Raw genomic sequence first — 12,320 nt, forward strand, 5'->3', positions numbered from 1 at the left:
CAAAGAAGTCAATGAAGGAGTCGTCAGGAGCAAGAGGGAAAACAGTGGAAGAGGACACAAGAAGCAAAAAGACAGAATATAAAGGAGAGGAAGGGTCAGTACAGATCAGTGAAGAACGCTAGAAGAATGTAAAGAATTACTGGCCATGATATTTTGTGAGTAAAAATTAGATAAAAAAGCTCAGAGTAATGTCAGGTAAGTGGAGAAGGAATAGTCATAGTATCTACAAAGATGATGTACTGGGTAATTTGCAGTGACGGAGGGTGTGTACAGTAAGGGAAAAATTGTGAAGGTAACCTAACTTTATGAGACCGGGTGATGATTCTTGTTCTGCTGAAATAATCTCTGGCAAGACACTGGGACAGTCCAGTAAAAGTTGTATTGAAAGTCTCTGATCAACAGGATGCAACAGTTCTCAGGAAGGATCTTCAGTGCTAATGCTTTCCTGAATACACTGGCACATCTTCGGCTAATGTAGCACCCACAAACGACCCACGCTGCACAAGGATGTAAGATGTTCCCTGCTAAAGGGTTCACTTTTGAGTATAGTACTGTGAAAATCTGGATTGAGATCTTAAGCTGAATAATAAAGAAAGAAATACCTAAAAAAACCACTTTGTATCAATGCCAAAGTAAGTGTATGGATATAGAAATACTTTGTCTGGTGTATTCCAACTTTTTAGGATGTTCCCTAGGATTTACGAAGCACTCAAATGATATACTGTACAAATGCTACCAGCACTACGTCCATTCAAAATTTTACAATCTTCCAGCTTTGAAGCTCTTATCACTGACTAAATTCCAAACCCAGAGTACTGAGTACTTCTAATATCAATACTATGGCAGAAAATCTGGAAGAGCTAGATATCAGTTTGCAGCTCTATATACATAATTTCAATAATGAGGAAAATCTCATTGAAGAGAGAGTTTTACTAACGTATTCTCCAAAAGAGAACCTTTCCTAAATCATTGCTATATAAATATACAAAAAAAAAAAGGTTTTTTATTTTCTCCCTGCTCTATAAAGTGTGTCGTTTCTTTCATGTTCATTAGCTACTTGAACCTTGTCCCATTGTGCTATAAATTTTATCCCATCTACATAGTGTTTCCAGACTATTCTTTAAATATGGCAGTAGTAGAATATCAGAATCTTTCATCATTGTCCATCTTCCCCCCACCCTCTCCCCCTCCCATAAACATGCCTACAGTCACTTAAGCAGTATATAAAAGCATAGTTATTCTTGCTAATTTTCTGGTCGGATGAAAATAGAGAAATCCCAGTGTGAAAATATTTTTCCTGTAACCATTTTACATGAGAAAAATACAGGAATGCTTGAGCATATATATGTTTGATACTCTGAGATGTGCTGCTCTGTCATATTCTCATATCCTTCCTATTTCAATTGCTTTAATTTAAAAAAATATATATACTTCGAATCCGTCCAAAGCTCTTTAATTTCTATCTAAAGACTCTCATTTACTACATTACATTTTGGATCATAGCCTTTATGTAAATGAACAGGACTAATAATAGATGAATTGTAATGCCTTATATAAAACTTCCTAATCACACATTTTTTTAAGATTTGAAATGAGAAATCAAGAGAAGATAAAAATCTGTTCTTAAATGAGAATGAAGAAGTGCCACTTTAGGCTATCAACACCCTGTGAAGTAATTTCAGTATTCGCATGATATTTTCATACAGAGAGGAGACAGGCGTGTGCTTGTCGGAAAGAGCAGTTCCTGTTCTTCTTCCAATTATGAGTCTTTTTTGTAGGTCCACCCATGTCATCTTGGTGAGACTGCGTTCTTTAGGTCGCCTGTGTCCATCAGAGCTGTGAATGCACCCTTGTTTTTCATGTTCTTGTAAAGTCTAGGACAGCCATTACTTACACTAAGCTGGTTATATGGTGCTGACTCAGTGGACTCCAGTATTAAAATTCTCTCAATTTCTTCATGTTTTCTAGAAATCTTCAGAACAGCCTCAGTCTTCCAGTTTTAGTATCTTTTGAACTCCAGCCTCCTCACAGAAGTCTAAAAAATAACCTATCCAGAAAGATGAAAAAATTAATTTGTTCACAGAAAAGACATCTGCATGAAGTAGCAGTCTTCAGATACATAGAAGGTTGTTGAAGTGTGTAAGAGCCTGTGCGTAAGAGGTAGTAACAACAGAATGGATTTAAATGGGCTTTTGGAGTGAACAGTGAGGTAATATGTTGTTAAAAATTTTCTGTCATTAGGGACATTGAAGCACAAGAGCACATTGCCTAGAGATGTTGTGGAATCAGCCTCACTTGATACCGTTTTGGACAGCTAAATACAAATCTGCCTAGAACTGACCAAATTCTATCAGTTCTGCCTGAGAGTAGCGGGCAGGACAAGATAACCTCTTGAGGGCTATCCCTATCTCCTGTGGTATTTTGATATGTATACAGGATGCGCTATAGTCTTCCTGCAATAGGTGGAGTCTTTTTTTCTAATTTTTTAGTAGCCAGTTGCCTTCTTTTTTGAAAGATTTTTTTATTAGACCTGAGACAAAATAAAAAACCCACAGTAAAGCATGCACTTTCCCAACGACATGTTGCAATATAGCATTGCCTCCCTTAGGCCTGTCCTTATCACCAGACACAGCAACGACCTCATCACCAGCTATTGCCATCAACGATTTTAAGAGCTTCTTTTATAAACTGCAAACAGACACCTCATAAAATGAGGTTTGGCCATATCTGAAAAATCCCCCTAATTGTGTGATGGCCACTGCTGGTGCTACCAGAGCCACATTCCCCATAAATGAGTGTTCTCCAGACCTAGGAAAATTTCCAGTAAAATGTTGGCTGTTTTAAAACCAACCACAAAACACACTAACATAGCAGGCATTTCCTTTAGGGTGCTGCTACTTTAGTGAGTGTGCTAACTGGGTTTCTTCAGTGATTTCAGCTATCCTGAAATAATCACACTCAGCTGAGAATTCTTCTGATGGTAAAGGTTCAAACACTTTAAGCCTGTTTAGGGAGAACAGCAGCACATGAACTGTGAGTGATTGTCTGTCAGTCCATAAAGATCCAGTATGACCTCCACCCTTGGGAGAGAGAAGCACCATTGTCATCGGCCCTCTTTGAGGGCAAAGAGTAGTCTAGAGCAGTACTGGAGAGGGACAGCTGGTGATGAACACGGCCTTGCAGACTGCAAGAGATGGAGTCTGCCTCCCGGCTCGTGCTATTGTGGGGATCACAAGAGAGGGCATCCCGGCTCCAGGTTTCGTGCATTTGTTATGAAGTTCAAGCTGCTATATTCTTTAAGGGAACCTGTAAGAACACTCCTAGTGGAAGGACTAAGAATAGCTTACTGTCCAAAGGTGACTAATGCTGCAGCTTAGCTGTGTCTATTCATCTTACCCCATCAGTATATAGGCATATTTGATGTACGGTCTTGGGGTAAACAAGAATGTCTGTGCAGAAAAAGAGAAGTTCCTATTCACTTTACTTTCTCTGCATATAAAATGGAGGAAGGGCATCTTCATTCCAACTCCAGTCTGAAGAGATCCAGCAAATACATCATCTCAGATGGAGAACGGTAATGCTTTCCTGCATTGCTCCATTACTCCCAATTCAAAGCATTTGTTTCAGGGAATCATGAGGCCAGATTTTCTGTTGTATGTTTTCCTTTTTCATAGTTTCGGGTCTCCTCTACCCTTTCCGCTACTCTGCGTGCCTAATCCCTAGGTTTACACACAAGATCAAGACGCAACAAGGCTGTACTTACCGTGTTAGTCTATTACCAGTTGGACCTTTCAAGTCAGCTGGCTTCCCTCTTGTCTAAACATGTAGCTGGGTCTATCTGATGCCTTAAGTGGCCAGCCAGAGTGTATTTGCATTGCCAGAAACAGCATTTCCACAGTTTGTTGTAAGGACAGCCAAAAAATCAACACTACAAATCCCAGCTGCCAGTAGTTGACTGCCATCCCTGCTACAAAGGCAGCTGACTTGTCCACCTAATATTAGTCAGGTGTCATTGTTTCAAGAACAATTGGTTTGGCGTAGCAGATCACGCCAAGCACACTTTGTCTTCCCTGAACCTATAGCACAGTGGAGCCTTGGCCAAAGGGATATGCAGTTGCTCTGGTTTTGTGTCAGAAGAGTAAAGGTGTAAAGGGAGGTTGAAAGGCAAAAAATGTGATCCTGAATAATACAGATGGCCGATCCATCATTTTGAGGCTCAAATTTTGTATGTAGACTTTTTTTCTTTCAGCTGACAGTTACATGGATGAGCATCACTAGTAAGAGGGTTTTCTTGACAGGACGAGAAAGGTTTCGACAGAAAGGTACACTGTGAAAGTTGAAAGTATTTTTATTACTGGAAATCTAAACCAATGCATGTCTGTTGTAAGCATGAGTTCCAAAAATTCTGATGACATACTGTTACTGAAACGTGTTGGACTAGTGCTGAGCTTTCACAGAGTCCATCTGCTGCCTGTATCTGCATATGCTGAGAAGTGATAATCATGTTCTGTTTTCTCACATTCCATAGTGCTGAGTCTCTTACAGAGTAAATTGAGTGAAGGGCAAGACCTGCACCACATTTTACAAACTTAATCGATTAACATGCTTAAAAGATTGAAAACATCTTAATAAGGAGGTGTGACTTTGACCCCTTGACCTGGACTTGCTTCCAAATCCATACCCAACTATAGCTGATTGTGTGGGCTGGGAAGTTGATGAATTTGATGGTCACATCACTTACTGCACTGAAGAACTGGAAAGCTGGACTAGCACGAGCTTGATAAGCCCACCTAGGCTCAGGTGTAGCTGTGGTTTGATATTATCATCAGCTTTATATCTGTTCCATAGATCAGCACTGAGTAATGAACAGCTATCTAATCCTGGATTGTACATAGGCTTTTCCATCAGCAGCAGCTGTACAGAATGGCTGCTGATTGTTACTTAAAAAATCCGACCCTTTTTGATCTAGCTGGAATGCTACTGCCGTGAAAATTATCCAGTCCTTTTTACTTCTGCTTATTTTTTGCACAATTCCCAGAAACAATTCAGGGTTTCTCATTCCAGGAATCATGCTTTTGGGTAACATTCTTAAGCTTATCTTTCTTTTGCAGAAAATATTCACTCTAGCAGCTGAATAAGCAATTATTACATCATAGAAGTCTAAGGTTATACAGATTTTAACCACATTTCTTGCTTTGAACTCCCACACAGTATGGCAATCCTGTTAAGATTAGCAAACTACCTTTTTTTAAAGCAACCATATGCTCGTACACATTTTGTCTATGTAAGCATAGTTCATAGCTAGCACATGAATGCATCATGTGCACAAAATGTTTTAATTTGCCTGACCTTTAATCACTTCTTATCTGATAGGTGTTCTTCATGACAGCTTTTGTAAAGTTAGAGATCGGAGTTCTAGCTGTGTTTCTACTGTCCTCTTCCTAAGACTCTCTCAGAATACTACATACACTACCTTAACATCAGGACAGGCATCCTTGCTGTTATACTAACATGACTCAAGTTCTTCTGGTTGCCCTGCTGCACGTACTTTTTTACAGGGACAAGGTGGCGATGAATCTGTGTTTGATTTTATCCAAAATAGACTTGGATTTTCTCAATTAGTCAATTAGCATGCAAAATTACTTTATCTGAGTGAAAAGGAAGTAAACATGCTACGTTCTTAATAGATCTTGGGTTTATCTTTATATTTTTCTGTCTCATGATACCAAAAAGCTGAACAATTGCTTCACAAACTTACAAAATGGACCAGACAGTGTATTCCTGCATGTTACAACTTTCCTGTAGGGTTTCTCCCTCCAAATAAAAGGGCACATTTCAGCTGAACGCAGACAATATCATCAGCCTTTCCCAGAAGTGTTTTGTCTCTCAGATGCCTGAGATTTCTCTGGCTGATTTGCATGAAACATTATGCACTTGGCGAAACAGTGGAAGGGGCACCAGGTTCAGAAGAGCAGTACTGTAATTCCTATTCGATCGTCTTTGGCACTCCAGCACTGAGGGGTGCCACAAGCCCATCAACTGCACTAAAAGACACATGGTCACATTCAGAGAAAAAAGAACCATCGCTTTCTGCACAGTAAGTGAGATTCTTCAAGATGTCGTAATCAGAGTAGTTTCCACCATCTGCTTTCCACTATCCCTTCCTTTCAGACACCCTGCATTATGAACTTCTGGTTAGGAGAAGCTGAGGAGAGGCTGTGGCCACCCCATGCTGTTGGTCCCCTGAAGAGGGTGTAAGGAGGCACAGATGGCCTCAGTGTGAAGTGCTTGCCCAGAGATTTCCAACTGGGAGCCACGTGAAGATGCACATGTACAGTTGAATCCACCACACCGGAAAAATACAGTTATGAGACGATAAGTCTGTCCTGTTTCTAAATACTCATTAACAACTCTTGATGCCAAAATAGTCAGAATCAATTCCAGTGCAATCAGGAGTTGACACCCAAAGCGTGAGACACGTACTTTGTGAGATTTTGAAAGAGTAGAGATTTGTCCACGAATGACCATTTTTAAAAGCAAACTGCAAAGCCAAGCTAGAGAAAATGTTTTTCACTGTTTTCTTGTAATGTTTTAGAAGAATGGCCTAGAGGGTGGAGTCCTTTTTTTACTGCTTGTTTTTCACTTCCCTCTATTCTCAAGAGATTTTTGGCAGGATCTTTGGAGGATATGAATTGTGATGTCACCAAAAAAATGAGCCTGGACCACAGTTCTCCCTCAACAAACTATCCGAAATCCTTCTTTGTCTGGATGCACTCCTACAGACGAGCTTGCTTAGCTTGGCCTGCTTCGAATTCTTGAGTTATTTGGTTGGAGTAGAGGTGTGTTGCCAGAGCTGGGAGGGAAGAACCGGTGTCCAGAGCCAGGGATTGTCCTTCTGGGGAGGAACTTGGCTAAAGACCCATTTGTATAAAGCCTTGCAAAAACCTGCAGCCAGCTCTGCACGTCAGTTAAATGTGTATCATTTTTCAACACGGTTAAGATTAATTGCAGACAACAGCACTAAAAATACAGTTATTTGTAACACATTGTATGAAATGTGATGCATATAATGTTTGTTAGCAGTACACTGGCAGACAGAGAGCACCAGACAGGGTCCCTATTCCCAAAGAAGAGATCAGACAGAAATTCATGTCTTTCACCACAGGCAGATATTTATTTACAAGACTGATTTTCTCTGTAGCGTTATAAACTACAATTAGCTTTCAGACACTGGCATGAATTCTGGACACACTGAGGAATTCAAGAGAAATATTGCCTTGACTTATAAAGACAGAATTTTGACCATTACTTTGGGTACGTAAGAAAGACTAGAAGGATGACCTGGGTCATAGAGTATAGAGCTCTGCTATAAGCTAACATTTAATGTAATTCCGTTTATAATTATAATGATTTTCTTATTAAAAATGTCTGGTTTACTTGATCCCATAATTCTGATTATTGTTTACTGCTGTAATATTTGTTGACAGGAACCATATTCTTTCACAAGCTTTATTTATCTGGGCTTAAAATGGTCTGTTTCTTCCATGAGTTTCTTCTCATATAATAAGGCTTTGATTCCCTTGACCGTCCTCCTAGCCTTTCTTCACACGTTTTCCATTTTGATGTAATCTTTCCTAAAGACGGATAGGCAGAATTGTGCTCAGTACTCCAAGGCTTTGCACTGTAGAATTGATAACTACCTTAAGATCGCCTACCTTAATATGACTGATGCATCCTAAAATGTCATTTAACTCTTTCTTTTTTGCTTTGAATTGTTGGATTATAATCACTAGTCAGGAATATAGGTTGTTCCCTGCAAACAACTGAGTTACTGGAGGGGGTTGTCTTCTCTACATGCTTTCAGCTGCTTTTTACTTTTCCACATATGAAGATCTGCCAGTGGTACTCATGTAAGCTCTGTCTGCTGTGTGACGAAGTAAGTGTGATCATGAACAGGTTAAATAATACTTCAGCTTATTTTGATAACTGCAACAGGTGAGGAGGTGGATGCTTGGACAGAGGGAAGGAGGCTGTAACCGCCAGACATCAGGAGCACCTGGGAACGACGGCTTTGTAACTGGTACAGGGAGAGCCAGAGGAGACAGACGCTTGTCCTTACTAGACTCTGCAGGAAGTAATTTGTGAAGATGGATAGTCTTGAATATAATGCTGCTGCTTACTGAATTTTGCTCCCTTTAGATGTGCTTGGAGCAAAACTAAGAATGAGACAATCATGTGAGGCATTTTATGATCCAGTGGAGAGAGATGGTCTGGGAATGACCAGGCGTGCACTCCCTGTTCTGCCACCAGCTTGCTGTGTAATTTGGGCAAGTCATTTCATCCTTCTGTACTTCAGCTTCTCCATCAAAAAGAAGTAAATGAGATTAGCCTTCCCCTGTGCAGCACAGCGACCTACAATGAAAGGGTCTTACTTATTTCTCATTAAGTAATCAATCACAGAATCGTTTAGGTTCGAAGGGACCTCTTGAGATCATCCAGTGCTTGAACACTCTCACAGTAAAGAAGTGTTTTCTTCTATTCATACGGAACTTCATATGGTATAATTTGTGCCAATTGCCTCTTGTCCTGTCGGTGGACACTATTGAGAGGAGTCTGGCTCCCTCTTTTTCATCCCCTCCCATCAGGTATTTATAAACAGTGATCATATCCGCCCTGAGCCTTCTCTTCTCCAGTCTAAACAGTCCCACTCTCTCAGTCTCTCCTTATATGAAACATACTCCGGTGCATAAATCATCTTGGTGGCCCTGCACTGGACTCACTCCAGTAAGTCCATATCTTTCTTGAACTGGGGATCCCAGGACTTGACACAGCACTCCAGGTGTGGCTTCATTAGTCCTGAGCAGAGGGGAAGGATCGCCTCCCTCAATCTGCTGCTAGTGCTCTGTCTAATGCAACCCAAGATGGTGTTGGCCTTCTTTGCTGCGAAGGTGCATTGCTGGCTCATGATCAACTTTGTGTCCATCAGGACGCTCAGGTCCTTCTCTGCAGAGCTGTTTTCCAGCTGGTAAGCCCCCAGTGTGTACTGGTGCATAGGGCTGCTTCCTCCCCAGATGCAGGTCTTTGCATTTCCCTTTGCTGAACTTCATGAGGTTCCTCACTGCCCATTTCTCCAGCCTGTTGAGATCCCTCTGGATGGCAGCGCAACCATCTGGTGCATCAGCCACTCCTTCCAGTTTTGTATCATCTGTGAACTTGTTGAGGATGCACTCTTGCCCAGTGTCCAGGTCATTAATGAAGATGCTGAACAGTGGTGGAACCAGTATTGACACCTGAGGTACACCACTAGTGACTTGCCTCCAACTGGACTTCGTGCCACTGATCACACCCCTCTGGGCCTGGCCATTCAGCCAGTTCTCAGTCCCCCTCACTGTCCACTTACCTAACCTGCGCACTGTTAGCTTGTCTATGAGGGTATTATGGGAGACAGTGTCAAAAGCCTTATTAATGTCAGGGTAAACAACACCCACTGCTCTCCCCTCACCCACCAAGCTAGCCACCTCACTGTGGAAGGCTATGAGGTTGGTTAAGCATGATATGCCCTTCATAAACCCAATCTGACTTCTCCTGGTCGCCTTCTTGTCTTTCATGTGTTTGGCCATTGTTTCCAGGAGGATTTTCACCATCATGTTCCCAGACAGCGAGAAAAGGTTGACCAGTCTGTAGTTTCTCAGACCTTCTCTCTTGTCCTTCCTGAAGACATTCCGTTCTTCAGGAACTTCTCTCATTTGCATGTCCTCTCAAAGATAATTGTGAGTAGCCTGGCAGTGACATCAGCCAGCTCCCTCAGCCCTCGTGGGTGCAGCCTGACGGGGCCATCAGTCAAAAAACTTATGAAACAAAAAGACAACATAAGAAAGCTGTCCTTTTTGATAATCAGATGTTTTTTTACACAGACTGCGTATTTGTTATACAAGGAGCTGTTCAGTGTCTGGACTACAACATAATTAATAGGAAAATGTGACTCATGTTTTATTCCAAGTTCTGATACACCTGCTGTGCAGTGAACTTTTGCACTTGGAGTATGAAGCAAACCTGTAGTGCTTGTCAGTTCATTAACAGTATTTCATTTTATTAAATTAGAGACTTTTGCAAAAATCATACTCTGCACAAATAATTATCCTCGGTATGCTTTTCCCTTTAGTTTCAGGGGTGGAATCAGTTGGTATCTATATTAATTTTTCTTTCATATGTTAAGTGATCAAAATACGATATACCTTTCTGTCTCTCTGTACAATACTTTTGCATTTACAGACATACTTTTGAGTAAAACAGATTAATTGGATAATAACCTCAGGAAAAAATAGTTCTGCAAATTAACTTGTAATGATATTCATCTGTCTTTCATATCAGACAGTTATTTGATTTATCCTGTATTCTTCAGGATTTTAAAAGGTTGCTTATTGCTACTGCCACTTTTGATATTAAAGGAGTGCAACCCAACAGATCCTTTTAGGACTCAGTCTGAACTGTTTTCTGCTGGAGTATCAGTCCCTAGGCTGTGTCTTTATGTGGAAGGTTAAGGGAGACTGCAGTTTGCTTCACCGAGGAAGGAATACCTCCAGCACTTGGGCTGATTGCAAGGTGCTAACGGATGCTGCATTTGGCCATAGCTGCCTTTTGGATGGGTGCACTATTCTGTGTGTAGATTAGGGAGGGGAAAACAAACTGACTCTCTTTTGGTGCGGGGGGTTTTTTGTTTTTTGGGGTTTTTTTTGTTTTGTTTTGTTTTTTTTGTTTTTACTGGCAGATGCAATACCATTTACTAAGTTTGTATTAAATACATTGTTGTGTTTTTCTTTTTTCCCTCATTTTTGCAGATCTTTCAATGGAAGAATGCTGTGACAAGGGTGTTGAATGGGCAAATAAAAACAGAATATGTACTTCTCTACCGTTAATACCCGAGGCCAGAGAATGCAGGTATATAGTTATGTATTATATATTAAACTGTAGTTTATATTTTCATGTAAAACCATGGGAATGGCAGATATGAAAGCTGCTTTAGAAGATGAAGCACCCAGCTCTTCAATCCAAGTTTTTCAAATCCACACCTAGCCTTGGGGAGTACCTACTGAGTACCTACTTTTCTTCCATTACGTCCCTTAAATTTTTGCTGTTGGTCTAGTATAGAGTCACCCGGCCCTAATCTGTTCGACATGTACTGTCTCTTAGAAGTTTTTCCACTGTACTCTACTCACAGGGCTTGGACTCTGCCTACATCTCAGCATGGCTCCCCTCATGTCAGCAGACTTCTTCAGTTTGTACTGATTGTGAATCTAGCCCAACGATGGTCCAAATTCTTGGGCAAATGTTTATCAAGAAACACAACAGATCCTGTACATGAATAATCTATAGATTGCATATGTACCTATGTATGTATGTTAGACAGCCTTGTAAAACTCTTTCTCCTGTGTGGTGCCACACAGATAATTGTCCTGCAGTTCTCGGTTGAATTGCTGGATAGGGGAACTTAAAGCTTAAGTCAAGGAGATTCCTAGTTACGTAGTGTGTCCAACTTCTGTCAAATGTATTTGACTGTAGAAAATAGTAACCTTTAGTTAATAAATAGATTTCTTAATTCTACTGACATTTAATAGGATACTATTTTCTATTATGTAATCTAGCAAATGAAATAATGAAGTTAAATGTTAAAATTATTTGCAGAGTAATATTTTGGTTACACTGAATCTCTTCTATGGTTGGGGCATTTGGATTTTTTATGTGAATGATAGTTTGCGTTATTTTTGCTGTTAAATGCACTTGTTACATTTAATTTGTGGAGCTAACAATTTGTGACTGGTAGTTTGAGGGGCAGTTTCACAGAGGACTTTGTATTTAAAACACATTACGTTGCTCCCCTCTATCTTTTCAAATGGATTGCAAAGTGATTTAACCTTGCTAATTGAAGAAGTGTTGGATTGATCTTTATTACGGAAAGAATGTGTCTTGCAGGCAAGTCTGTCCATGTTTTCTGACTTTTGCATTTATATTGGCATAGAAAGCAGTCTCTTACGCAGAAGAATTGACAGATAGGACTTAAATCCCAATTTAGGAAATACTTGAAGAGTCAGAAGAGTTACAGACAAAACAGAGGCAGGAAAAACAGGAAACCAAGTTTATTGAACAATCTGGGAGTGAGAATCTTGATGATTTAATGATCATTTGATTAATGTGAGTTGCGATTCTGCTTTAAATGTAATTTATTCTTTTAAAAATTGCCATTTTAGAGAGTCTTTAGGACTTCATAGGAACTGAAGAAAGCTTACTAATACTTCATCTAGCTTTTGTGCATAACTGATATG

The 12,320-nt window shown here is 40.3% G+C and overlaps 1 protein-coding gene across 1 annotated transcript in view; it reads left to right on the plus strand.

Annotated features, from left to right (window-relative positions):
• Positions 1-10,146: 10,146 nt before the first annotated feature.
• The window catches only part of FBLN1 (fibulin 1), a gene marked incomplete at its 3' end in the record, with an annotated part of 45,747 nt that continues 43,573 nt past the window's right edge, over positions 10,147-12,320 (plus strand). The window contains exons 1-2 of the mRNA XM_009587407.1: positions 10,147-10,183; positions 10,839-10,938. Of these exons, the coding sequence (XP_009585702.1) occupies positions 10,147-10,183; positions 10,839-10,938 (137 nt within the window). The remainder of the gene's footprint in view (positions 10,184-10,838; positions 10,939-12,320) is intronic.

The sequence above is a fragment of the Fulmarus glacialis genome, unplaced genomic scaffold, assembly GCF_000690835.1.
Source record: "Fulmarus glacialis isolate BGI_N327 unplaced genomic scaffold, ASM69083v1 scaffold8101, whole genome shotgun sequence".
Classification (NCBI taxonomy): Eukaryota; Metazoa; Chordata; class Aves; order Procellariiformes; family Procellariidae; genus Fulmarus; species Fulmarus glacialis.